General features: G+C 54.7%; 2 protein-coding genes across 4 annotated transcripts in view; one reads left to right on the forward strand and one right to left on the reverse strand.

Moving 5' to 3' along the window:
• Nucleotides 1-15,515, forward strand: part of CDHR2 (cadherin related family member 2) — a 39,025-nt gene extending 23,510 nt beyond the window's left edge. The window contains exons 13-32 of the mRNA XM_036848811.1: nt 58-213; nt 297-458; nt 745-806; nt 1,388-1,631; nt 4,037-4,276; nt 6,010-6,079; nt 6,211-6,816; nt 7,652-7,723; nt 8,150-8,199; nt 9,570-9,721; nt 9,871-9,979; nt 10,071-10,159; nt 10,782-10,850; nt 10,958-11,035; nt 11,118-11,178; nt 11,267-11,391; nt 11,927-12,040; nt 12,122-12,202; nt 12,525-12,582; nt 15,252-15,515. Of these exons, the coding sequence (XP_036704706.1) occupies nt 58-213; nt 297-458; nt 745-806; nt 1,388-1,631; nt 4,037-4,276; nt 6,010-6,079; nt 6,211-6,816; nt 7,652-7,723; nt 8,150-8,199; nt 9,570-9,721; nt 9,871-9,979; nt 10,071-10,159; nt 10,782-10,850; nt 10,958-11,035; nt 11,118-11,178; nt 11,267-11,391; nt 11,927-12,040; nt 12,122-12,202; nt 12,525-12,582; nt 15,252-15,392 (2,739 nt within the window). The 3' untranslated portion in view covers nt 15,393-15,515. The remainder of the gene's footprint in view (nt 1-57; nt 214-296; nt 459-744; nt 807-1,387; nt 1,632-4,036; nt 4,277-6,009; nt 6,080-6,210; nt 6,817-7,651; nt 7,724-8,149; nt 8,200-9,569; nt 9,722-9,870; nt 9,980-10,070; nt 10,160-10,781; nt 10,851-10,957; nt 11,036-11,117; nt 11,179-11,266; nt 11,392-11,926; nt 12,041-12,121; nt 12,203-12,524; nt 12,583-15,251) is intronic.
• Nucleotides 15,516-15,599: 84 nt separating this feature from the next.
• Nucleotides 15,600-27,084, reverse strand: GPRIN1 (G protein regulated inducer of neurite outgrowth 1). 3 transcript variants are annotated; one of them, XM_036848813.1, is made up of 3 exons: nt 26,135-26,378; nt 23,663-23,814; nt 15,600-19,504 (listed from the first exon to the last, which is right to left on the reverse strand). In XM_036848813.1, the coding sequence occupies exon 3, from the start codon at nt 19,336-19,338 to the stop codon at nt 16,501-16,503; it is 2,838 nt and encodes a 945-aa protein (XP_036704708.1). In that variant the 5' UTR covers nt 19,339-19,504; nt 23,663-23,814; nt 26,135-26,378; the 3' UTR covers nt 15,600-16,500. The 3 variants fall into 3 exon arrangements, with proteins under 3 accessions (XP_036704708.1, XP_036704709.1, XP_036704707.1); XM_036848814.1 differs by lacking the exons at nt 23,663-23,814; nt 26,135-26,378 and adding an exon at nt 26,940-27,084; XM_036848812.1 differs by lacking the exon at nt 23,663-23,814.
• Nucleotides 27,085-27,596: the final 512 nt, after the last annotated feature.

A 27,596-nucleotide genomic window follows, 5' to 3' on the forward strand; every position in this document is an offset into this window, starting at 1 on the left:
GATGCAGGTGGGTACATTGCAGGAGTGGGGTCCCTAATATATAGCCCACATCTACAGGGCAGCAACGGCACCTTCCTGCTATCCCTGGGGGGCCCTGATGTTGAAGCCTTCAGCGTCTCCCCGGAGCGGGCGGTGGGCTCAGTGGATGTGCAGGTGCTGGTGAGAGCACCGTCGCTGGTGGACTACGAGACACAAACGGTGATGCTGGTGCAGGTGAGGGGTGCTCTGGGGCACCAGGGAGAGCGGGCCACGGGGTGCTCCAGTCCCAATGCCGCTGCCTCTTCCCCTGTCCTCAGGTCGTGGCCACTGACTCGGTCAGCAGAAGCTCCTCGGTAGCCTTGGTGACCATCCACCTTAGAGACATTAATGATCACAGGCCCACATTCCCCCACAACCTGTACAACCTCAGTGTCTTCGAGCACAGTGCGGTCGGCTATGTGGTCACCAACGGCATCCGAGTGAGTGATGGGAGACAGGGCTGGGCAGGGCTGGGAGAGATGCGGAGATGGGCAGGCCTGGGGCTGTGGCCCTGCTGGAGTTTCTGTATCATCTGATGTCAGCGGGGGCCAGCAGGTGTGTATGCGCGTGCGCGTGTATGTGATGTCTATGTGTCAGTCTGAGTGTGTCGGGGGCTTCTCCCTTTGGGTCAGGAAGCAGGACGGCCCTGTCCTCATCAATTGCACGGTTGACAGTGCGGGTATGGCTTCTGCTCAGTGTCCCATTGTCTATCTCTCTGCCTCACAGGCCTCCGACCCAGACACGGGCGAGGGGGGCCGCATCACCTACAGCCTGCTTCCGGGGAATGGGTAAGTTATCCGGGTGGGCAGCGGGCGGGTGGGCGAGCAGGACCCAGGCTCACCTCTCTGCCTCACAGCAGGGCTAGAGGAGTCAGATAAAATATAGGGCACCCAGTTACATTTCAATTTCAAATAAACAATGAATGGGGTTTTTTTTTGTAGTATAAGTAGGTTGCAAATATTCCATGGGATGTCCTAAAATATTTTTCATTGTTTATCTGAAATGCAAATTGAAGTGGGCATCCTGTATCTTTTTTAATTAATTAATTAATTTATTTATTTATGGCTGTGTTGGGTCTTTGTTTCTGTGCGAGGGCTTTTTCTCTAGTTGTGGCAAGTGGGGGCCACTCTTCATCACGGTGCGCGGGCCTCTCACTATCGCGGCCTCTCTTGTTGCGGAGCACAGGCTCCAGACGCGCAGGCTCAGTAGTTGTGGCTCACGGGCTTTGTTGCTCCGTGGCATGTGGGATCCTCCGAGACCAGGGCTCGAACCCGTGTCCCCTGCATTAGCAGGCAGATTCTCAACCACTGCGCCATCAGGGAAGCCCCATCCTGTATCTTTATTTGCTCCACCTGGCCACTCTGCACAGGGCGGACATCTTTGCGGTGGATCCAGACTCAGGGACAGTGACGGTGAGAAACAGTGAGCTGCTGGATCGGGAGAAGCAGGCCATGTACTACCTCACGCTGCTGGCCACGGACGGCGGGAACCTGTCGTCCTCCACCATGCTGCAGATCGTCCTGCTGGACATCAATGACAACAAGCCCGTGGTCAGCGGCTCCTACAACATCTTTGTCCAGGAAGAGGAGGGCAATGTCTCCGTGACCATCCAGGTGCGAGCCAGCCTGTAGCTGACGGGTGAGACGGGCACACGGCACCATGCCTGGCTCTGTAGTCATGCTGGTCCTGGGTTGGAATCTGGGCTCTGCTGTGTAGTCCTGAGAAAGTCACTCAGTCTCTCTGGGCCTCCGTTTCTTCTTTGGAAAATGAAGACAATCTCAGTACTTATTCCCAGGGTCATAACGGATGTAAAGTGCTCGGCACAAGGCCTAGCACAGAACAAGCCCTCAAAAACATATTGCTCTTTTAAATTCAGGCCCCTGCCTCATTCCAAAAAGGATTTGAAGTGGCTTAGATTTAAAAGTGTGATAAAAGAAATAAGGAAAAAGAGAAAATAAGGATGGTATTTTTTTTAAGTGCACAAAAGTAGAAGCCATACAATTGCTAGGAGTGGGCTGAATACTCAGTTCTGAGCTTCCTAATGGCCAAAGCAAAAATGGAAATGAGATCAGTGGTCAGGTTCACAGACTCTGTGAGATAAAAACCCACTATTGGCTCCAGAGGAACACTGTAGAGAAGCTTCGCCCCTGATTCTGAGGCTTTCAGAAGCTTCTCCACTGAGTCATCTGTAAGGGGATCTTGTGAGAATTGAGAAACCAGGTCCTCAGAATGACAATCACATGGCCGTGGAGCCCTCCCATCTTTCTGGGGCTTGTGGTTTCCGGAGTACATTCCCATCCCTGATCTCTTGACAAACTTATGAAGTAGGTGCTCTAATGCTCCCCATTTCACAGAAGGAGAAAACTGAGGCTCAAAGAGGTTAAGTGACTTTTCTGCGGTTATACAGCCAGTCAGTGGCAGTGCTGAAACCTGGGCCTTTCTTCATGTACCTCAGTGCTCCTCACCCTGGTCTGTGAGCTCTTTGGGGCAGGAGCATTTCAGATCTGCTGCCAGAACCATGGTGCCCAGTGTGAGCCCTGAGAAGTGCTTGGTGAATTAACCGGCCTGAGTTCAGAGCGCCAAGGAATGAACAGACAGAGTTTTTCATTTCATAAACACGATCCCAACAGATCTGAAACAAAAACCTGAAGGTGGCAGTGGGCAGAGAGGAGGGGAAAGAATTGGATCCAAGTGGGACTAGCCCAGCTCTGGATTCAAAGCCATATTTGCTGAGCATCTACTATGCACCAGACCCTTTGCTGGGCCCTGGGTTCTCCGAGATGAATCCACCATAATTCCTGCCTTCAGGGAGGGTGGCAGACCATCATCCAAGGGTGTCACTTGTGCTGTACTGAAGGTAGCACAGGGGTTGTGGAGGACCAGGGGAGGCACCAATCTGACCTGGAGTCAAGCAGACAAGGTGTAGAGGGCATTCATGTGCATGTGCAAAGGCCTGGTGGCAGGGAAGAGCATCTTGTGCTCTCCGTGCTGGATCACCCCAAAGGCACACTAAGCATGTGTTCAGGACCTTGGTAGGACAGAAACACACACACATACACACACACACACACAGATTGGATGAAGAATTTCAGCTATTTAAAAAATACAGCACTGAAGTAGTCATCATGGGAAAATCAGAATCTTGTTGGACTTCACACTTATTTATTTATTTATTTATTTATTTGGCCATGCCACACGGCTTGTGGGATTTCAGTTCTCCAACCAGGGCTTGAACCCGGGCTACAGCAGCATAAGCCCAGAATCCTAACCACTAGGCCACCAGGGAATTCCCCCACAATTTTTTTTTTAAAATTTATGGCTGCGTTGGGTCTTCACTGCTGCGTGCAGGCTTTCTCTAATTGCGTTGAGAGGGGGCTACTCTTCGTTGCGGTGCGCGGGCTTCTCATTGCGGTGGCTTCTCTTGCTGTGGAGCACGGGCTCTAGGTGCGTGGGCTTCAGTAGTTGTGGCTCGCGGGTTCCAGAGCGCAGGCTCAGTAGTTGTGGCACACGGGCTTAGCTGCTCCGTGGCATGTGGGATCTTCCCGGACCGGGGCTCGTACCCGTGTCCCCTGCACTGGCAGGCGGATTCTTAACCATTGTGCCACCAGGGAAGTCCCCCCACACACACTTATTTTTGTTTGTTTATTTTAAACTTCGACTGTCTATATTATACTGCCCCCACTCCTCCCTCCCCACTAGAATATCAGCTCCATAATGGCACTGTCTTGATCATGGTTCTATTCCCAGTACCTAGACGGGGCTGGGCATATGGTAGGTAAACATTTGTGGGATGAATGAATGACCTCAATGTTTCAGACCTCAGAAGCTCTTGAAAGCTGTTGGTCTGGCCCTCTCAGATGCGAGACTGAGACTGGGAGACTGGGGGGCATCGCTCTGGCTTTAGGCCCAGTTACTGCCCTCATGGGCCAGCGCTGGAGGGGGAGTCCAGACTGCAGGGCAGGGGCTGGGGCCGGGGAGCACCTGATGGCTGACGTCCCAACCCTGCTTACCTGCACAGGCTCACGACGATGACCAGCCAGGCACCAACCACAGCCTTCTGCACTTCAGCCTGCTGAGCAGCCCCGACAGCCACAACTTCTCAGTGGACCCCGACAAAGGGATCCTCAGAAACCTGGGGCCCTTGGACCGAGAGGCCATCAACCCCACCCTGGGGGGCCGCATCGTGCTGACCGTGCGCGTGTCTGATTGTGGCGAGCCTGCCCTCTGGACTGACGTCAATGTCACCATCACTGTGGAGGTAAGGTCTGGCTCAGCCGGGGACAGGGTCCAGGATGAGCCCTGTACTGGGGGGGTCCTGAGCAGATGGCCAGCTCCCTGTCCTCCCAACTCAAGTCACATTTCTGCCCTTTGCGGTGCGGTGGGTAAGAGAGTTCTGGAGCCAAGCTGATGGGCCAGAATCCTGGCTCATTTGTTGTGTGGTCTTAGGCAATCGCTCAACCTCCCTGTGTTCTCAAGTTCCTCATCTGCAAAATGGGGATGAAAATAATATAAAACGAGTTAAAAAATGGAAAGTGTTTCAAAGAATGCCCGGCCCAGAGAAGACACTTAGTGTATACCTGGTCCTGCAAGGGAGGGATTGGTTAGCACCATTTTATTGATCAAGGGACTAAGACACACAGAGGTTCAGTAGCCTGCCTCGGGTCACAGAATGGGGTTTTGAATCCAGTCTGTCTGGTTCTAAGGCTGCCACTGGGTCACAGGCACCTTCCTCTACAATGTCCACAATGTGGTTGGTGCCCCCTTGGGTTGTGCAGTGCACAGCCTGCACCACCCCACACAGCAGCCCTGTTTCCCACTGGGTTGGAATGTGCCGCTTTCCCACAAGGATCAGAATGAGACCTCAGGGAAAATAGAGAAAGAGAAGCTGGATGAGGATTTGCCAGCTGTCCTTGGGGTGGAAGTGGGTGACCACAGAGAAGGAAGAAAGCAAAATTGCATTTCCTGAGCGAGAAGGGTCCTTTCACACCCATGAGCTCTGTGAGTAGGGAGGACCACTCCACTTTGCAGATGAAGATATTGAGGCCCAGAGAGGTCAAAGTCACATGTGAGGAAGAGGTGGAGCTGGACTGAACTCAGAGCTGTGCTCTTAGCCCCTCCTGTGAGTTAGGACGACCTTGAGAATGCAGCTGGCCATGTGCATGGAGGCAGTAACGCCATCTCTGGGAAATCGCCATCAGAAATTACATCTGGTTAATGAGGAGAGGGCTCTGTTTTCAAAGATGTTCCTTCTACCATTATTTAGAAAAAGCTGAAAGCAAAAGCAGACACCTCTGGGCCATCCTGGGGAAGGACTGGGAAAGCCAAGGGCGCCCAGCACACACCAGCATCAGGGGAGGAAGCACAGGCAGAGTTGGCCTGATGCTGTGACAACAGGGGCAGCGCTCTGTCTGGGCGGGGTGACCAGGGCTGGAGAGGGAAGGCGAGAACAGAACACAGCGGGCGTCTCAGGACAGGACCAGGTCAAGCCCTGGCAGGTGCCCCCAGCCCAGCCCCACCTGAGCACAGAGTGAGTGTCTTGGGATCGACCGAGGTCAGGAGGGACAGGAGAAAGGAGGGGACCAGGGAAACCTTGGGCCTTTGTGGGATCATGGTGGTACTGGGGCCAACCCAATAAATCCGAGAGATGGGGAGTCAAGCTGGGCCAGACAGGGACACAGGTGGGGACTCAGAACTATCCTTCCCAAGAGCAGGGTCTAAGATGGCTCTGGGTGGTGCACAGGGAAACAGAGTGTACACCAAACTTCAGAGTACCACCACAGACCTCTGAGCCCCAGGGGTGGGGTCGGGGTGAGTTCTGTCCGCTTGAAGCCTGTTTCATCATCTAGGAAGCAGGCAGTGTTGTCTGAGGAGACAGGGACAGAGATTCTGGGCCTCAGGCCAGGGGAAGTATTGGCTTCTCAGACTGGCTCTGGGGAGGCTGAACCTGGGGTCTCCTGAGTTCCCTGGGCTCAGAACTGCCTCTGTCTGCAGGACATCAATGATAATCTGCCCATCTTCAACCAGTCCAGCTATTCCTTCTCAGTGAGGGAGAGGGACCCAGGTAAGTCCTCCCTCGGCCAGGCTATACGTCCCCTTCGAGGGCAGGCCTGAAGCCCCCAAGGGGGGTGAGGACAGAGGATGCCCCCAGTGGCCGGGCCAGGGGTCCCTCCACACTCCGCCCCTCATTCACAGGAGTGCTGGTGGGCGTGGTGGAGGCCTGGGACGCAGACCAGACGGAAGCCAACAACCGCATCAGCTTCAGCCTATCAGGGGGCGGTGCCAACAACTTCTTGCTCCGAGGCTTGGTGCTGGGGTCTGGGCGGGCAAAGGGCCACCTCTGGCTGCCCTCGGGCGTGAGCCTGGACTATGAGACACAGGACTCCTTCAGTCTGACAGTGAGTGCTGAGAACCCAGACCCCCAGGGGCGTGACGCCACAGCAAAAGTCCTCGTGAATGTGGAGGACGTGAATGACGTGCCACCCACCCTGGACTCAGCCTCGCTCCGGGGCATCCGTGTGGCTGAGAATGGCTCGCAGCACGGTATGGTGGCTGAGGTGGTGGCCCAGGACAGGGACACCATGGCCCAGGTGGAGGTACAGCTTGTGAACGTCATCTGTACCAAGGCCGGGGTCAACGTGGGCAGTCTGTGCCACGGCTGGTTCTCTGTGCTGGCCAACGGCTCTGTGTTCATCAGTCAGAGTGAGGTCATCGACTATGAGACCTGTGACCTGGTCACGCTGGTTGTGCGGGCCTATGACCTCACAACGGACCCCCGCTTCCAGGCCTACAGTGACAATGGTGAGGCAGCCTGGCCTGCAGGGCTCAGCAGGCTGTAACATAGGGGCTGTGGGAAAGAACTGGCACCTGCAAGGTCTGGGTTCAAATTGTGGCTCCAGCCTTTACCAGCTGTGCCACTGGGAAAGTCATGACACCTCCCCAAGCTTTAGTAGCCCCATCTGTCAAGTGGAGTTGGGTAGTAGGTTGGCTGTGAAGATTAAATGAGAATATATATGTAAAGCATTTCATGCAGTGTTTGGCACGTAGTAAGCACTTAATTAATGCTATTATGTTGTGAGGCAACGTAAAAGAAAGAGCACACTTCAGAGCCCGTTGTGCACTCAGATCCCACCTCTGACACCAAGTAGCAATAACAATCATATTAACAGCTAGCGTATATTGAATCCTTACTACAGCCAAGAGCTATGCCAAGTACCTTGCAAGCATTTCTTCATTTTATTCCCACACAATCCATGTGGTAGGTGATCCCTATCCAATTTTATAGATGAGGAAACAGGCACAGGGTGGGCAGTTCAATAATCTAGATTACACAGCTAGTAAGGGTCAGAATAATGTTGTGGTCAGGTGGGACATACCTGGGTTGGGCTCAATCCTGGCCCACTGCTCTTGCTGTGTGACTTTGGACAAGTTGCTTGTCCTCTCTGAGGTCTGGGGAGGATGCTCCCTCCTACGAAGGCCAGAGGAGACTGAGTCAGCATCCTGAGTCAGGAGCAGGGGAGGGGACTGAGCATGGATGATGCATGGGAGGGAGGCTGCTGGGAGCAAGACTGAGGACCAGACTTTCTGGGTCAGGTCTTTGCTTAGAGACCAAGGCCAGCCAACATTTCCCCCCTAGGAAGCCTCCCCATCACCATTGAGGATGTGAATGACAATGCACCCTACTTTCTGCCTGAGAATAAGACTTTTGGTAAGCAGCAAGCCCCTCCCTCCCCACCCACACTGTACTCTGCCAGGACTACCTTTGGGCAACTCCCACAGATGCTCCTCAGACCCCAGGTGTGCCCTTAGAAAGGGAAGAAGGCCTCCAACCCTGCCTCTCCCTCAGGGTTTCAACAGGAGGGGAGACCTGAGTTTTCACCCCAGCTCTGTCCCAACTCACATCTGACCCTGGGCCAGGCCCTCCTTCTCTGGGCCTCAGTTTCCCCATCTGCACAATGGGAGGTGGAGGACCTGCTAACTAATGGCTTAGGGGTAGTTGTAATGGGGGTCTCTGGTGGTAGAGAGGTTAAGGGCAGGTTTGGTGGGATGAGCCCTGAACTGGGCTTAAGGTCAGCACTTGGCCAAGTGGGCACTGGCCCTGACCCCACTGACCTCTTCCTGTCCACACCTGTAGTGATCATCCCAGAACTTGTGATACCCAACCAGCAGGTGGCTTCTGTCCAGGTAAGTCCTTGGCTCCAAATTTTGTCATTCACATTAGCTCCAGGAGACACAGGGCCTAGGCCTTTAGGTCCTTCAGCTGCCCCCAAAATGTTTTAACACTAGAAAGAAAATCTATTGGCTCCGACATATGAAAAGAAAACCCCAGAATGGAAATGAACACCTGCTTAATTGATATGATTAAACTCCATTAACTGTTAAATGTAGTATTCATAAAAATTTCATGACCATAAAAATCACTTGCAGTGGTTTTCTCACTACACCAGAATTCTGGAGCATTACAGAGAAATCATAGTAACTGTAAATTAAACAAGTTCCTCATATTAAATAATTTCCAGAGCAAAATTGTAAAAATACTTTCAATTTTTATGGCATTGGATGTGTTTATTAGAGGGTGGCAGCTATGCCATGCAGGGTGGTGGGGGCAGAGCGGCCTCCCACACAGCTCTGGGGCCTGGGCCTGGCTGGGCTTCTTCCTGAGCTGGGGAGCTGCCACACCTTTCTGGAACTCACTTTCCCTCCTGGACAAGAAGCTGTCAGTTCTTTGCAGTAACTCCTTAGGGTTAAGAGATGGGTTGTATGTGGGCGCCACTCCCTGCGCTGTGGAAAGGGCACAGGTGTGGAGATGGATGGGCCTGGCCCTCCCCACTTAGAGCTGCGTGTGCCTGTGGGCAGGATGGGGTCTCTCTCAGAACCCCAGTGTTCTCCCATAAAAGGGGGATAGTGATTCTCCCTCTCTAGGTTCTTTCTAGGCTTAAACAGTCAGTTTTCCAGTCTTCAGCCAATTGCATTCCAATGTCATGAGTCTGGCCATGGCTTTGAACGATTTTCTTTAAACTGACTCCTTTTCGAAACATAAACACCAGCTTTGGCCTCATCCTGAACAGTGCCGTCAGTGGACTCACAGCTCTGTGTGTTGGTTATATTCTTCTCTAAAAGGCACTAGAATGAATAAAAATGCTTGTGCCCTCTCCCCACATCATTTCGTGGTCCACTTGGGGAATTCGTACTCATGTTAGCAAGCACTGAAAGGAGGGATCTAAGGGAAGGTGACTGGCACACAGTAGGTGCCCAGGAAATCTGAGTGTCCCTGAGCTTGTGTGTGTGTGTGTGGCAGTGGCGGGGGCGGGGGAGAGCAGGGTGGGATTTCCACACGGGAGGGACTTTGGGCAATGACCTGTTGAGCTGGGGGGCCAGAAGCAGGGACTTGTTCAAACACTGTTTGTTTAAAGCATTTGGTCAATGGCCTGGGGAAGGCTGATAGAGATCATGGGGACCAGCCTCCCAGGCCACCCTAGCCTCAGACTCCTGCTGGGGATGGAGGGGTGCCTGGCCTGGCCTGGCCCGCAGATGTTGTTCACCCTTGCTCCTAGGCCAGAGACGATGACTCAGGGAACAATGGGGCCATCCTGTTCTCCATCCTCCAAGTGGATTTCATCGCTAAGGATGGGGCCGTGATCCCTTTCCGGGGCTTCTTCCGTGTCTCCACTTCCTTGGAGGCCAGCGTGTTCATTGGCAACATTGAGTAACTGTGGGCAGCCCCTGGATGGGGTGGGGGGAGCCAAGCAGGGCCTCAAGGCAGTGAGTTCCTCATCCTGGGAGGTGTACAAGGAGGTTCCAAGGAGACTTCAGCTTGGGTTTCAAGACTGAGCTCTGTCCTCCTACCTTCCATAGGCTGGTGACCAACCTTGATTCCACTCTCCAAGGCACTTACCAAGTGATGGTCAAGGCCCAGGACAGGTCTTCTGAGGGTCCTGCCCAGGAAGCCAAAATCACCCTAAATGTGAGCGTTGGGTTCTGCCTTCAGTTCCTAGTGCCCTCTGCCAACCCCTGGGTGCCTTGTGCCTCATCTTCCCCATGCCTTCTTCCTGTAGCTCTTCACTGTGGACCAGAGCTACCGTGTGAGGCTGCAGTTCTCCATGAGCAAGGAGGAGGTTGGCGCCAACACGGAAGAGATTAAGGCGTAGGTCCGGGGAGCTGGGAGGGGCCTGTGGGGAAGAACATGGCCTGGGAGCCTGGTCCCTGACAGAAACCTGGATGGCATATCTCTTAACCCTGTCCCTGACCCACACTTGACCTTGTCCTTGTCTTTTTTTTTTTTAATTAATTTTTATTGGAGTATGGTTGCTTTACAATGTTGTGTTAGCCTCTACTGCACAACAAAATGAATCAGCCATACACATACAGATATCCCCTCCCTTTTGGACTTCCCTCTCATTTAGGTTACCGCAGTGCATTAGGTAGTGTCCTTGTCTTTGACCCTGTACCTGTACTTGCACTTCCTTTCTGCCTGCCCCCAGAAGCCTATGGTTGGCTGGGCAGAGACAGGCCTAAATAGGGCTGCCATGTACAGTTGCAAAGACTGTGCATTGCACAAGGGCACTCTGCTTGCTAAACTGTAAACCCAGTCCCAGAGGAAGGGGCATCCTTGTCTAATCTGCACAGAAGTGCTACTTGCTTAGCCAATGGAGCTGTCCAGAGGAGGTGCCCCTCACACAATCCCTACTTCCACTGGCAGAGCCCTGGCTACAGGCCTGGGCTAAGGCCCCTACCCCAGCCCTCCGTGACACCTGCCCCCTTTGCAGGGCTCTTGTCCAGGCGACCAGGACTACTGTCTACATTGTGAACATTCAGGACATAGAATCCACGGCTCGGTGAGTGCCCACAGGACCGGTGGCTGGGGCGAAGAAGAGAGGACCAGCAGCAGGAGGGGCCTGCCTGGTGGTTCTGGGCTGCTGGCTTCACCTCTGCCCCATTCCAGGGCCCGAGGCCGTTCCTACCTCGATGCCTACTTTGTCTTCTCAAATGGGTCGGCCTTGACCGTTGACCAGCTGAGTGTGTGAGTGGGGCTGCCCTTGGGGTGGGCAGGAAGCCTGGGGGATGCCAACGTCCCTCGGGCCTGAGCGGGGCTCTGTGGCCAGGACGATCCGGAATGACGAGGACTCCCTGACCAAGCTGCTGCAGCTGGGGCTGGTGGTGCTGGTGAGTGTCGGCAGGGTGGAGGTAACAGGGGGGTGGGGAGGGGGGTGTTGGCCCTACATCCTCCCCCATCACAATCCTTCTTCTCCAGGGCTCCCAGGAGGGCCAGGAGTCAGAGTTGCCGGACACGCTCCGTAACACCATCATAGGATTGGGAGTGGCTTTGCTGCTGGTCATCGTGATCATGACCACGGTCCTCGTGTGTACCCAGAAGAGGTGCTGCTCCCATCACCCCCTGTGTCTCCAACCTCGCCTCTCCCACCACCCAAGATATCTGAGGGGTAGAAAGACCTGGGGTTTAGGTGTCAGGTACATCTGTATTCAATACCCGGTGACCTGTTATGACCTCTTGGGTACGTTAAACTCCCCTCCCCAAGCCTCAGTTTCCTCATTTGCAGAATGGGCATGACACTAGATCCCTCAAAGCATTCAAGGGAGCCATGCGCATCTCATACTGAGCAAGGTGTCTGGCACATACTATACATTTAATAAATGCTGCTTCTTTTTCCCTTTCCAATACATATGGAGCCAGTAGCCACATCTGGGTTTGATTCTAGGCTTTGCCACTGGTCAGCTGCGTGGTCTTCAGCAAATCATTTCCCTTCTCTGGTTCTTCCTTGTACCCTTGTAAGATGGGGCTAATACTCCCACCTGCCAGGGTTGTTGTGAAGTCACACTCTCAGGGCCTGCACTGGGCACACAGTAGGTGTGCAGGGAAAATAGTGATGCCCCCCCGCCATGTTCCCCACAGCTACCACCGGAAACTTCGGGCTATGAAGGCTTCCAAGGAGGCCCGGAAGACAGCAGCGGGGGTGATGCCCCCAGTCTCTGCCATCCCCGGGACTAACGTGTACAACACTGAGCGGTAAGTGGAGGTCGAAGGATGGGTAAGAGGCCCCATGGGGTGGTTGAGGCCCATGGTCACTTGACTGGGCCTTCTTTCCAGTGCCAATCCCGTGCTGAACCTCCCCACCAAGGACCTGGGCTTCGAGTCCCAATCTTCCTCCAGTGACTTGGACCACATCAGGTGAGCAGTGCTGGTTGGTAGTGGTAGTCATGGTGGTGGTAATGGGATGGTGACAGTGATGGTGGTGATGGTGATGATGGTGATGGTGATGGTGCTGATGGTGATGGTGGTAGTGGTGATGGTGATGGTGGTGGTAATGGTGGTGGTGGTGATGATGGTGGTGATGGCAATGGTGGTAATGGTGGTGGTGATGGTAGTGGTGGTGATGGTGGTAGTCGAGGTAGTGATGATGATGGTGGTGGTGATGGCAGGGGTAGTTGTTGGCCAGAGACAGGGAGGCCTGAGCCTGCCAATTCTCTGAGCTCCATTATCTCCCTTACAGCCTCAACTCCCTGGATGACAACTCTGTGGATCTGGAAAATAGCAGGCAGGAAATCAAGGCAAGATGGGGGATGAGTTGGTGCCTGGGGCTTCTGACTTGGGGCTCTTCTCTGAAGGAGTGGGTTTCAGGACAGAGCTCGAGGGACCTGCTGCTGCCATGGGTGTGTCTGCATCTGGCCCTGGGAAGCCCCACGGCTTTGGAATGGGGCCCGATCCTCTACTCATTAACTGTGACCCTGAGTGGGTGAATTCTTCCCTCTGGTTCTCAGTTTTCTCATCTATAAATGGGGATCAGAACACCAAATATGCAGGACTGCTGTGAGGATGAAATAAGAGTGGGTATAAAAATGATCTGGCATAAAATGAGTGGTCAGGAATCTGGTTCCCTCCCTTTATATCCTTTATATAAAAGCTGGTGGGGCGGGGGGAGGAGATCCAGAGATGAACATAATCTAGCCAAGGAGCAAAGGTAGGCTCAAATGAACAACGATACCATCATTTGTTCAATAGGTTAGTTGGTTCAGTTAGACCAAGCATTTGTGCAGCCTGGGCTGCTGACTGGAATCACGTGGGGAGCTCTTTAGACCTGAGGATGCCAGGTCACAGCTCAGAGATTCTGATCAGATGGCTGGGGCGGGCCTGAGCAGGAAGGTGCTGCTAAAGCTTCTGGGGTTCTAATGTGCAGGCAGGAGTGAGAACCACGAAAGTGGGAGAGTAGATCAGAGGGCTGGGTGGGGGATGGGACGCCAGAACCAGAAGGAACTACCCTCTCCTTCCCACTCTGAAAACCACCACTGGAGTAGAAGCTCTAACACCCACTGAGCTTTAATAGTCTGCGGTTCTGTGTGTGTGTGTGTCTGTGTGAGCGTGTGTCTGTGTGTGTGTGTGTGTGCGCGCAGGCGTAGGGGTGGATATCCACCCACCATTCACTTTATCCACCCTACTTTGGGTTCTGCCCTCAGCCGGGCCCTGCCCTTCCAGGGGGTCCCTTCCTGTACCTCATGATTCAGGACTTATTTTCCCTTGAGGACCCCTTACTTGGAAAGATTTGGTCAACCAAAGCCTCTCGTGGGTGTTAAAATATCAGAATGCTGCCCAGGGACCTGGCTGTAACATGGAGGCCTCCAAATGGACCCCCAAGGATGGGGGTCATCGATGGTGGTCCAGGCTGCCAGGCAGTGCAAGAGGCCTCTGGGTGGATGGCTCATCTCTGGTTCAGGATGGTTTGGGGCAAAAACTCCATTGAACATATCTGGGGGGAACTGAGGCAGAAGGGAACAGTCTTGTGGGCTGGAGCTTGTGACCCAGCAGGTAGCCCCTGGTGGAGGCCAAAGCTGACCCCCAGAGGGGAGTGGAGTCAGAGACCCCAGCAGTGGGGCTGGAGCTGTGGGCTGGGGAGGTTCAGGGAGCTCTGAGAGTCTGGAGAGGGAGAGGGGGCCAGGCCGCTAAGAGTCTTCAAAGCCAAGAAAGAGCCAGTCCTGCAACGGCAGGGGGTTGTTCGGCTTCTGAGAAGCTGCCCGAGGCTCCACCCCAACTCCTGCAGTGGTAGGTGGGCCTTGGGGTCTCTGGGTGGGGAACGCAGGTGGGGCTTCTTTCCACAGATCCCTTGGTGCCCTGACTCACCTAAGACTTCCGTAAATGTTTGTGTGGAAGGTCTGCGAGATCTGAGGGCTCATCCAATCCAAACTTTTCAAGCAATCAAGGCCAGGGAGGGGTGCCGAACTGCCCAAGTTCAGAAAGCTTGCAAGGCCAGGGCAGCCCAGAACCCAGGTATTCTGTCTCCCGGGCCAGGCTGCACTTCCTGGGCTGTACTGCACCAACTGCTCCCACTGGGGATCTGTGTAGAGGGCTCTGGGAAGCTCAGGCAGAATGTTTAGTCCCTCCTGGGGCCCCTCATATGTTCCACTGTTTACCAGAGACCAGAACAGTCACAGTCTGGAAAAAGCCCTTAGTGTGCCCTGGGGAGGGTGGAGGTGGTGGAAGCTCTGTCCCCGTGGGTGTCTATGTGGTGGAGTAGCTGAGCCTTGGGGCCTGGCTGGTCCACTGGAGGGATTCTTGTGAGGGTGTGAGTGTGTGACACATCACATGGGGAGGGGTAAGAGGAAAGGCAGGAGACGAGAGAGTGTGTGCCATGATGGCCTACAGGTGGGACCCTGGGTGTGACATGTCCCTCTGGGGTGGCAGAAGGACCTGCCAAACTCAACCAGGAGCAGCGCTGAGCCATGGACAGGCTTTAGAGCCAGCAAGACCAGCGGTCCAAACCCCGCTCTGTCCCTTCCTGGCCAGAGAGCCCTCCGAGCCTCAATTTCCACATCTGTAAAGTGGGGGACATGATCCTTCCTTCGGGAGTCCTGTGGGTACCTCAGGTGACGGATGGTTGTGCCCAGCACGGTGCCTGCCATGAGGTACAGGTGGCAGGAACTGTGCTGGACTGGCTCCTTGGCACAGGACACAGGGCCTGGCATCATTCAGGACTGGGCAGAACACCCAAATGCCACCATGTCCATGGGTGGGCAAAGGCCAGAGTAGACCCCTTAGGCCCACCCCTTCACCTGAGCCCATCTATACCACCAGTATCCATGGCCCCTTCTGGGACAGAGTCAGGAAACTGAGGCCCCAGCCACGGAGCCATCTGGTCGTGGGCTTGAAGGCCCACCCACTCTCCTAAGGACTGGGAGATCACCCCATCTTGGCTCTGGCCTCACATCTCCCCTCCCTCTTCCCACAGAAGGAGCCCCTGCACAGTCTGATGGGGCCGGATCCAGAGCCCCTGAACAGAGTGCTGTCAGAAATGAAGGCGGGCACACATGGACAGCAGAAGGAGGAGCTGGCCTTCACCAACCCTGGCCTGAATACCACAGACCTGTGATGGGGGCCCTGCCACAGAGCCCCACATGGGCCCCCACTCTTCTGGGTCACCTCGGAAGAGGCCTTGTTACCCCTAAATTATACCTACCCCTCCCTGAACATAATAAGATATCATGTTGCTCCACCCCCGTCTGCTTGTAGCCAATCACAGCTGATAAGAGTTGGGGGAGTATTTTATTACCAATGTATATATTATGACAGTTTGTAGCCAAAAACCGCGGCTGGAGGGGTGGGGCACGGGTACTGAGTTGTCACAAGGGACTTGTGGGGCTCACAGCACTGGGGGACGGAGGGCTGGAGAGGGTGGTCTTTCAGGGACTACTGTGGTTGTAGAATGAGCTCTCCATCCTGCCCGCAATACCCAAGACCAGCTGTCACCCAGGCTGTCTGTGAGCCTCTGACTGTGATCCCCGGACCTGTCTGAGCCCTCTCCCCTTTCTGTGACTCTTTCAGCTGCGCCCCCAGGGCACTCCTGCAGCTGCCTTTGGCCTGTCTGGGAATTGTGAACCAGTGTCCAGTGGGGGTGGGGATAGGGTTGGGGATTGGGCCAGGTGAGGGGGAGACAGGAACTGGGGACAACTACCAGCATGCAAGAGATGCCCAGGCCATGGGGCCAGCCCGCTGCATGGACATGCACTCGCATACACCCGGGGCCTTGCACATCGGGGGTCTCACATGTCAATCCTTGCACACTTGGGGTTTCTGTACACAGTCTCTCCCGTTCTGGGGACCTGGCCGCCGCTGGGGACCACAGTGCACCAGTCTGGACATCTCAGGAGCCTGCCTCAGCTCTCAGGGCTGGGAGCGTGGGTGCTGAGCAGGTCCCCAGAGGTCGCCCAGTGTGACCGGGAGGGGGTGGAACTGAGGGCTGTGAGGGGACAGTGGGGTGTCAGGGCTGGGTTCGTGGGCTCATGACCACGAGGGAGCCGGGTAGAGGGCGTTCATTTGTGTGTTTAGGAGGGGAGGGGACTGGAAAGACAGGATAAGACCCTAGAGGCTGCCCGCCCCTCGGAGGCCTGTCACGCGTCGAGGGGATCCCTTCTAGGGGTCTGGGGTCAAGAAGGGAGCCTGAGAAGGTTGGAAACCCGGGCGTACAAAAGGGGAGCAGATCACTCGGCCGTGGGTCCGGCCCGTGAGCAGCACCGCGGCCGGCGCACACTCTGCAGCAGCGCGCGGAAGAGGCCGGGCGGGCGCTTCGCTGCGCCCTCTGGGGGCGCGGTGCGCACGGAGCCCACACGGCCCGGGCCTTGGCGCGGGGCGGGCGGCGGCGCGGGCGCCGCTTGGCGGCCGTGCTCCTCGATCTGTCGCTCCAGATGCTTCTGGATGGCCATGCCCAGCACCTCCACCTCCATGGCGGCGCCGTACACCTCCCACGTCATGCCCTTTTCGTCCCAGCTCACGTCGCGCACCGGCTCAGCGGCCTCTGGGGGCGCCACGGCGGCCGCCAGTGCGGAGCCCGGCCGCACCCGCACTTCGGGGAAGGCGGGCGGCGCGGCGGCCTGCGGCGTCATGGGCTCGGTGGCCACGGAGCGCGTCTCGGCAGCGCCCAGGGACACCTGTAGGCCCGCGTCCCGGCGAGAGGGCGGCCTGGGCGCGGGGCTGGGTGCGCGTGGCGCCGCCTGGAAGCTGAAAGCCGAGCCGCCCCCGCCGTCCTGCGGAGACATGGGGCTCACGGCCACCGACACGCAGGCCTGCGAGCCCGCCTGCGTGCCCGCGTCCTCGCGTGGCGGCGTGGCGCTCGCCTCCCACGACGGCGCCTTGGTGAAGTTGTCGCGAGTTCGCGGCCCCGGCGACGGCGCTACGGCCTCCAGGCCCGGGCTTCTCTCGGCCCTAGTGGCCACCGGGTCCTTCTGGCCAAGGCTGCAGGCCTCGGAGCTGGGCAGTGGCGCTGGCTCCACGCGACCCCCGCTATCCGCGGGGTGAGAAGCGGAGCCGCAGGGTTTGTCATCTGCCTGCGTGGAAGAGGCCTCCGCCTTCTCCAGAGTCAGGTGGGCCCGCTTCCCTGAGGATGGGGGTTCCCCTTTTCTCTGAGGCGCAGAGTCAGTCTTCCCCAGGGCTACAGGCTCCAACTTCCCAGAGACGATAGAGGATCCAGGATCCCCCTTCTCCGAGGTCAGCGGCTTCTCCTTCTGCAAAGATTTAGCCTCTGCTTTTCCTGATGAGGCAGTGCCCTCCTGCCCAGGGGGCCTTGTTTCTGCTTTGCCCTCAGACTTGGGTTCTGCTTTCCCTGAGGCCCTGGGATCCACCTTCGTGGAATTCATAGGATTGCCCTTCTCTAGAGGTGGAGGATCCACCTTTCCCTCTGGGACAGCTTCTGCTTTTCCCAAGGATGCCTGGACTGTTTTTCCTAGGGTTGTGGGGGCCACCTTTCCTGCAGACTCGGAGTCCATGTCTCCAGGGGGAACAGTTTCTGCCTTTCCCTTGCATACAGGGTCCACTTTACCCAAGGTGGGGGGATCAGCCTTCCCTGAGGCCATGAGACCCACCTTTCCAGGGGCCACAGGACCTGACTTTTCTGAAGATAGTGGATCTGCTTTTCCTCCTGTCACTGCCTCAGCTTTTACAGAGGATGGGGGACCCGCTGGACCTGAGGACACAGGGTCTATCTTTCCTGATGATTCAGGATTCACTTTTCCAGAAGATGATGCTTTTGTATTTCCCACAGAAATGGGATCCCCCTTTCTGGAGGACACGGGGTCCTCCTTTCTTGAGGATGCAGTTTCTGTCTTTCCCACAGACATCAGTTCTGCCTGCCCAGGAGACAAGGCCTTTGGCTTTCCTGAGGACACAGGATCCACTTTTCCCAAAGAAACTGGACCCGTCTTGCCTGAAGACACAGGGTCCATGTTTTTCAAAGATGTGGGATCCATCTTTCCTGAAAACATGGGATCCACCTGTCCAGTAGACATGGTTTTTGTCATTCTCATAGACATGGACTCTTGCTTTCCTGAGGAGGCAGGATCCATCTTTCCCAGGAACTGAGGGTCCTCTTTTGTAGAGGACACGGTTTCTGCATTAACCATAGATTCAGGATCTGTCATCCCTAAGTGAGTAGGATCCACCCTTCCAGATGACCCCAGAGCCACTGTTCCAGGGGATACAGGCTTGATTTTGCCTGAAGACCCTGGAGTCAGCATTCCCAAGGACCCGGGATCTGTCTTTTCTACAGATGCAGAATCCGTGTTTTCCAAGGACATGGGATCCACCTTTTCGGAGAGCTCAGGATCTCTCTTTCCCAAGGATACAAGATCTGTCTTTCCTGCAGAAGCAGGACCCACCTCTTCTGAGGACACTTGAAGGTCTTTTCCTGAATACCTGGGCTCCTCCTTTTTTGGGAATGCAAGATCCACTTTGCCCAAGGATACAGGATACTCCTTCCTTGTGGACATTGTATCCACCTTGCTGGAGCACTCAGGATCTACCTTGCCCAAGGATCCAGGATCCTCCTTTCTTGGGGTCGCAGGATCCATCCTTCCAGAAGCCGCAGGATCCCCTTTCCCCAAGATTACAGGCTCTGTCTTTCCTGTAAACATGGGATCTGCCTTCCTCAAGGACCCGGCATCTTCCTTTCCTATGGAAATGGAATCTGCCTGCTTTGAAGACTTGGAATCCATCTTCTGTAATAACATAGGATTTCTGTTTTCTGAGGATGAAGGATCAGTTTTCACTGAGGACACAGGCTCTGGCTTCCCAGAGAAGGTGGTTTCTGGTGTCCCTGAGATCAAGGCTCCATGTGTCCCTAATGTCTCCTTGGTGGCTGCCTCTTGGGGAGGGATGCAGGTCAGGGAGGGGAAGGCCAAACTCCTGCCAGGGCCCTCAGAGCAGGATGCCCTTTCCCCAGCCCCAGTGGGGCTGCTGTGTCTAGAGTCCATGCCTGGGCTTTGGGCAGGGGTGTGCCTTGGGGGTGCAGGGCTGGCCTTTTGCTGGGAGGGGCAGCAGTCCCTCATGGCCAGGCTCCCAGCCCCCAGGCTCCCATCCTGTGGGCAGCAGAGGGCTGTGGGCTGGGGTCCTGGGGGGCTGGAGTCCTTTCAAAGCAGCTGGAGCCAGCCTGGGTCTTCAGCGCTGCCCAACTGCCCTCATGACCATGCTTGGGCCCCAGGTTTCTGTCTGGTTCTGAAACACAGAGAGAGCAGACTCAGACTCAGAGGGGATCCAGTGGGGAGGAGCCTCCATCTGGGCCTCCTCCTTCTCACTCTCTTTCTAGCAGGCGGGCCTTCTCACCACGTTCTCTGCCTTTGTCTGGTCCCCTCCTGTCCATAGGGTCTGGGCTAAAAACATGAACCCAACTATGTCATTCCCCTGCTTCACTGCTCCCAGTGGCCCTCTGGATAAAGGTCAGGCTTCCTAAAATGGCATTCAAGGCCCTTCACAACTTGGCCACAGTCTAACTTTTCCACTTCATCTACCATCACCCCTTCCTTATCAGCCCACCCCATGCAACATGCTACCTAGAAGTTATGCTTTTCTCCTTTAGGCCATGGGTCATAAATTCTGATGCCATAGGAGCCAGGTAGGTAATTTAATTGAGGGAAACAGACTGGGTACAGAACAGTAGGGAGTGGTGGGGACTAAGGCAAAGTGGAGAGCACATGCCCTGTCTAAAGGGGGAGCCATACTCCATCAGCCAAGTACTGCCCTGGAGAAATGCATCCTAGTAGTATCAGTCAGAAGTGGGAAATATAGAAGTTTACTGTAAAATATCCCAATTAATTCAAGATTAAAAAAACAACAACAACACAGTATGTGGCCCAAACAAAATATGTCTGCAGATCACCAGTTTATGTCTGTGTAGGCCCTGGGGAGATGGGAATGGTTTACAGTCAAGGAAAGGACATAGTCTGAAATGTGTGTTTTCAAAGATTGCTTAGGGATGGTGTGGAGGCTGGAGGGGAAGGGCTGGCCAATTATTTATTCAATCTCTCATTCATTTAATTCTTCATTCGTTTACCCAGCCCCTTCTCTGCGATAGTCTAGATGAGAGATGGTACAGCGAAGGTTGTGGGAATGAAGAGTTGGCAGGATTGAGAGGTCTGAGGGAAACTAACAGGAACCAGCTGGCTGTAAGAGGTGATGGTGGGGGTGGCCTGCAGGATGCTGGCTACGGTGGCGGGTGCTGGACAACAGATCCGGGAAAAGGGGGAGTTGCATTTTGGACAAGCTGAGTGTGTGGTGCCTGGGGGATATCCAAGGAGAGGGTCTGGCAGGCAGCTGGATCTGCATGCAACTCTCATTTATTATACACTCAGCGGCCAAAGCAAGCAGAGTTCCCAATTACCCCCAGACCTCTTCCTCCTGCCATCTTCTCCAAAGCCATATTGCTGGTGCTCAGGCCCATATCCCTTGACTTTTTCTCACACCCGGCATCCCACCATCAGCAAAACATAATGGATCTACCTTCAAAATATATCGAGAATTTGGCCACTACCGTGAGCCAAACCTGCACCATCTCCCACCTGGATTATCCTTGGTTTTTCCTTCACCCCATATAGTTTTTTTCTCAACACAGGAACCAGAGGGATCTTAGTAAAACTCAAGGTAGATCATGTCCCTCCTTTGCCCAGAACCATGCAGTGTCTTGCCATCTCATGCAATGTAAAAGTAAACTCCTTACCATAGCCCACAGGTTCCTGCATTTTCTGGCCCTGTCACCGCTCTTGGCTTTGTCTCCTACTGCTCTCCTGTGATTACCTTGCTTCAGTCACCCTGGCTGCCCCGCTGATCCTTGAACCCACTGCCTTGGGGCCTTTGCACTCACTGTCTCCTCTGCCTGAAATGCTTTCCTTCCCAACATCTGCATCTCCCTGAAGCTTTCCCTGACCCATCCTGTATAAAATAGCCTCCTTCGCAACACTGGCTGACGCTTTCCATTCCCCTTGCCCTGATCAGTTTTTCTTCATGGTACCTGTCTCCAGCCACCATATTGCATATGTTTGTTTATTGCTCGTGGTTTGTCTCTCCCATTAGAATGTCAGCTCCAGAAGTGTGGGGACTTTGCTGTGTTTACTGATGTGGTCTCAGGGTTGAGAACAATGACTGGCACATAGTAAGCAAGTGGCTCCCAATAAATATTTGTTAAATGAATGACTGAATGACCTGTCTATGATGTTAGTCCAACCATGCCACTCCTTGGCTCAAAACGCTCCTTGCTTTTTCGGGGGAAGTAAATTGGTTGTAATGTTTTTGGAAGGACATTTACCAATTCTTATCAAAGTTTACAATGCATACAGCATTTGGGCCAGCAAGCCCACCTCCAGGGTGGTCTTGAAGACAGACAAATGGTGCATGAGAACATGGCTGGTGATGAGAAGAAAACCAGGAAGTGGGTTTGTAAAATGTGGGACAAGCACAGAGGACCTCCCCTCCCCCACAGCTGTTAGACTGTGTGGAGTGATGAGGAAAGATGCCCAAGATAAATTAAGTGAAAAAAAGCCAGAGGATAGCATGGCTAGTGGGATCCCATGCGGGTAGGCAAGGAAAAGGACAAATACACATCTGTAGGTTTATTTATAAACAGAAAATTTCTGGAAGGAAACCCATGAAACTTTTAGCAGTGATTGCCTTTGTGAAGCGAGATCAGGGATCTGGAGGTGGAAGAGACTTTTTCTGAATGCCCTTTTGCAATACTTGAATTTTGGTTGTGTGCACATATTTTTTTAAAAACAGGAAAAAAAAGAAACTTTTAATGACTCCCTGTTACTTTCAGGGTCAAGTTCCAGCTCTTCAATGTGCTTCTAAGCCCCTGTGTATTTACTCACCTGCTGGGCTTTATCTTTCCTTATGCACTCCATCCCCCAAAGCATGTGTACACACACACACACACACACACACACACACACACACACACACACACGAAACCTCTTTGGGTTCAACCATGGGTTCACATTCTTTCCAATCTTGGCCTCTACACACCTTCCCACTTGGCTCTTATTAAACCTTCAGTCCTCAGCTTAAACGCCTCCTCCTCCAGTGAGCCTTCTTTGCCTACCAGCTTCCTCAGGGTCCCTGTGGCCTCTTGTTCTGCCCCTAACCAGACTCTTGTCATTCTGCTTGTAGCCCTTTACACCTCTGTCCCCGCCTAGCCCTCAGGTCCTTGGATGGGGACTGAGCTGGTATTGTTCACGACTGAGTCCCCCAAGCTTTGGGCATATGGGACTTGGGGGGATGAGTGTTATCACCAAAATGGAGGCATGGGGGGAGGGGCAGTTTGCAGAGGATGGTGGGGGGCTGGGTTTTGGGAAGTTGAACTGGGGTGCCTGGGGGACTTATAGGGGAGATATCCAGGAGGCTGCTGGGAGACAGGTTTGAAACACAGGAGAGGTCTGCTGCAATTCTTCGGATCTGGTTTTCATCAGCATAAAAATGGCAGGTGTATGGTGAGCTTGGGCTGGAACTGGAAGGAGTCACCAAGGGCTATAGAAGGTGTGCTCTGAGTCTTCACCACCCTTCCTTTCACCCCTGGTAGCTCAGCCCTCGGGTCCTCTCACACCAGCCCCTCCAACAGGCTCCCTCCCCCTGGGTGAGGCATGGGTAGGAAGTTGGGACAGCTCCCTGATTTACCAGCTCTGTGACCTCAGGCGAGTCCCATCTCCTCAGTGGGGACCCTAACAAACCTACCCCCTGCTCGCACAGGGCTGCAGGGAGAATTAAAGATGAGGGGTGTGCACATCTCTGCTACTTTAGGGCTGGGCTGTGTACATGCAAGGCCTGTTTTTATCTACTCAGCCTGTCAGAGCCCAGCTGTGCTCCCAGGAGAGGGCAGGGGAGGAAGGGCCAGCAGCACAGGCACAAACTGGCAAAACCTCACCCTTGGACATGGCTGATTAACTCAGAGTGCTTAAAAAAATTTTTTTAAGGAATTTAGTCATCAACATTTAAAAATTAGAAGGTTTCACGTAAAAATCAGATTTCTAGCTTCTCTTGGGAAACTAAAACTTGGCAATCTGAGCATGCTTCCTGCATGGCAGCAGTCAGCTGGAGCCAAGCAGTGGCTCCTTCCTTAGATGGGGGTACACTCTCCAATTAGCCACCATCTCTACCCCTCCCAGTGGTGTCCTGGACACTGAGGTTGACTGCCCGCTGCCACTGATCACTGATTTGCACCATCATTTTTCTTATAGCAGCCCTTCATGCATGCTACCCACCTGGCCTGTAGCCACCTGAGTTTTGACCCTTGACCTAGATGCCAAGAAAGGTGGGAGGTGACCTCAAGCCCTTACTATGCTTATTATGTGCAGATCCCATACACCTTCCAGGCAGATGTTGTGTTCTTACTTTCTAGAGAAGGAAACTGAGGTTCCAAGAGGTAGGCATGGCCCAGCTGGTAACATACCCCTTCCAAAAGTCCTCCGGGAAGAGGCCGGCTTCTTAGTTCTCAGCTCACAATTCTCTGATACGGGATACGGTCCAGGATTGGGACAGAGAGCCTGGCCAGGGAGTTAGAAAGATGTGGGGTCAAGCTCCAGCTTAGTCATTGACTTGCTACATGACTTTGGGTGAGTTTTTCCACACCCTGAACCTCCGTTTCCCAATCTGTGAAATGGGGGAGAGGAAGTAGTTATATTTAGTAGAGCTGGCTGAGCCCTGGGTTTAAGATCTGCCAAGATACCATTCCCAGAGGCTCTGCTGCTCACAGTTCTGTTAGACTATTCCGGGCTCTCAAAGAAGCCTTGGTATCCTCCAGCCTCTTCTCCAAAAGGCAACTCAGGCCTGGTGCCCTACCTCCTCGCCTCCCATCTCCCACTGGAACCCAGCTCCATCACTCTCCCACTGTGTGCTCAGCCCTGGATGCAGCATTCTCAGGCTCATTTTAGCACCTGGACTCCACAACAATCTCATGAAGGGGGCATTATCATCCCATTTCACAGATGAGGACACTGAGGTCAGAGGGAGAAAAGACTTGACCAAGGGCACACAGCTGGGATGAGGGGCTCTGATTCAAAGCCTGTTCTGTCTGAATCCAAAGCCTGGTTCTTCCCACTCATATCAGCTGAGATCCTGGACACTGATGCTTGGCTCTTAAAACCCCTTTCTGCTCTTCAGAGTCATGCCAAGGGTCCTCCCAATCCCCTGGACCTAACAGGCAACAGTGTGAGGGATCGTCTAGGAGAGGAAGCAAGAGTGTCCTCCGTGCGGGAACCCACCTTTGGAAACACCCTATGAGCAGATAAGCCTGCACACTTCTGCCGCCCGATTGAGGTAAAAGGTTGAAATGACCCCCAGTTGTATGGGCTGGCAAACCCAGCATGCAGGAGAGCACGTAGGTGGCTTGTGGACATCTGCACCAGCTTAGGCCAGCCTGGGGAGCCAGGGCCTGGCTCCTACCTTCTGCTCAAGAACTTGGTGTGCACATGTGCAACCTGTATGTGCAGAATGCCCTGTGTGTTTGTGTCTCATGGTGGCCACTTGGACCCTGTGGGTATGCACATGTGTGGCCACATGGCCTCAGAGCCTCACTCATGGGAGAGATGGCCTGGGTATGTGCCCAAGTGATTGTGCCCTGCTCCCAGGCAGAGAAGCCCCTGTGAATGCTCACTCAGGCCCAGAGACCTGACCAGCCAGTTATTTTCCCTTTAGGATTTCTTCCCTAATTGGAGCCAGGGTGCCAGGCACCTGCAAACACCTCCTCCCATGGCGATAAGATTGACAAAGGCTTCTGGTACTTCAGCAGGTGTGAGAGAGAGAGTGTGTGTGTGTGTGTGTGTGACAATCCTGGTGTGCTGTACTTCACCCTCTCATCCCCTTGTCTCCTACAACCCTCAGAGCAGCAAAGCTTCCTCCCTGGGGCTGGAGGGGAGATGGAGTCTAGCAAAGGGTGATATCCAGTCTTCCTTCCAGAAATGGCCTCCAGACCATCCGTCCATCTATCTACAGGAGAGCAAGACTGGACATGCAGGAGTGGGTGTGTTTGTGTGGAGAGCAAGCTAAAAGTGTGTGACGGAGTGTGTGACACGCCTGCTCCGGGGTCCGGGGGTACATGAGGGATACCATGACGTGCAGCTGTGAATAGGCGCAAGCAGGCCAGAGCAGGATGGCTGCGAATGCTTTGTGATCGGGGAGTATTGCTGAGTTGAGTGTGCTGTGATAGGCAATGGCTGGTGTGAGTGTGTAGCTATGCCTCGGTGTGTACCAAAGGTGTACGGGGTGCGTGCACAGGTGACCATGTGTATGAGTCTGATGGAATGATCAAGGGACACAGTGTGTGTAGACCTGTGGCCTCGAGCGGTGAGTGTGTGACAGTGTGTGTGATGGAGCCCCAGAGCGTATTCCACACTGAGCGTGCGACAGCGAATGTGCTCCATGGTGCCAATAGAGCCACTCGAGCGCCGAGCTCGCTCCAGGGGGAAAATGAATCAACGCGGGCGGACCCCTCCCCGCGGTGGCGGGAAGCGCCCCCTCCCGCACCACCGCGCCAAACAAAGCGGCAGTCAGCGGCGAGGCCAGGAGCGGGGCCGGGGTCTTATACACAGGGCGGGCTGGCCCGCAGGGCCCCTCGGGTGCTCGGCCAGGACTGCGGACCCACCCCCGCCCCGCCCCTGAGAGGAACCTGGAAATGGACACCCGCCGCCCCGGCCGCGCGCGTACATTCCCCCGGGCGCACGCCAGACACGCTGCTCACGGTGCCCAAACCCCGCCACCCAGGAGGTTCGAAGACCCTGGACAGCGGCTGTGGGGCAGCCGCGAGCCGAAGAAGGCGGTCGACACCGCCCGCCTGGAGCGGGCAGCAGGTGCAGGCGCGGCGCTTACCCGGCTGTGCCGCCGTTCCGTCTCCTCGGCGCGCTGCGCTCCGGCTCCCGTCACCGCCACCGCTACCACCACCGCCGCCGCCCGAGCTGCCTCGGCTGCCTCCGGCAGGGCTGGCGGGCGGACCGCGGACTCCGCTATGCCGTCCCCCGCGCCGGCTCCGCGCTCCAGCCCCGCGCCCCGCCCCGGGCATGCGCACTGGCCGACTCGCGGCCTCAGAACCCGGGAGGGGGCGGTGCCCGCAGGGAAGCAGGGGCCCAAAGGAGGGAGGGGCGCCCCTCGCCCGCCGCCCCTCACCACGGCCGCTGGGCTCCTGGGTTCCCCGCCCTCCTCGACCCGGTTCCCATTTCACAGACAGGAGACTAAGGGGCGGAGAGGCTGCCTATTTGCTGCGCGCCTGTTGAGGGAGGGGCGCGCTGTCAGATCTCACTCAATCCAGCCCGGTGAACGCTCTCTGCTTGTTTCACCGAGGAGGAAATTGGGGCCCAGAGAGGGGAAGCCGCTTGTCCGCGGATACTCGGTCCCTGGAGCGGGATCCAGGTCTGCGCGATCTCCGAGCTCCCCCTGCGCGGAATTTCCCGCCTCCGCCTTGGCCGCACTTCCGGCCTTCTCCCCCTCACCTCGCCCCGCCCCCGCCCCCTTTGTCTCGCCTCCACCCACGCTCCCGGGAGTGGAGGGACCTGCGTGGTCGGGGGAGCGCCTTCGATTTCCCCGCTACCGGCCTCCCTAGCCGGGGTGCCCTCCCACCTTCTAGTCTGTGCAAGCCGGGTTCTCCTCCTCCTGGGTACCCTCAAGCAAATCATCTCACTTCTCCGAGTCTCAATTTCCCGATCTGTAAGGTGGGACTGACATTAATCACCTCACAGTAAGTGGTCTTGGAAGGACGAAGGAGCCTGAAGTAGGTGTTCAGGGCCTTCCAGCTGAATCTGAATTGCCAAGGACATGAGGACTTACTGCCCACCCTGCCTCGACGTTTCTAAGCAGAGAAATTGTCCCCTCCCCTTTGACTTCCCAGAGGAGAAAAAATAAGTCTGTAATTGCCAAGAGGTGATAAAGCCCTCTCGCGTGTACTGTGAAACCACCTACTAAAACTGGTAACAACTAACGTTAATATAATGCTTATTTAGGTGCAGTGTTTTTATGGTAAAGCCCGCAAGTTAACCTAACAACTAACGTTACCTTAATTTTGTTTTCCGGTTTCATCTAATTTCAATTTCCAATCACTTATAAGCAAGTTAACATTAATGTATTATATCCTTGTTTTTCAGATAAGAAAACTGAGATACTGATGATAAATCACTTGTCTGCGTTAGTAGTGAAGCTAACTCCTGAAACTTCAAGCTTCACCTTTACTTTCTATTCCTCTCACTTACCTGGTGAACCATAAGTCACCGTGATTGTTAAAAAAAAAAATTTTTTTTTTTTTAAATCTAGATGGCAAATGAAGAAGGAAAAAAAAAAAAAA

Source organism: Balaenoptera musculus, chromosome 3 (genome assembly GCF_009873245.2).
Source record: "Balaenoptera musculus isolate JJ_BM4_2016_0621 chromosome 3, mBalMus1.pri.v3, whole genome shotgun sequence".
Classification (NCBI taxonomy): domain Eukaryota; kingdom Metazoa; phylum Chordata; class Mammalia; order Artiodactyla; family Balaenopteridae; genus Balaenoptera; species Balaenoptera musculus.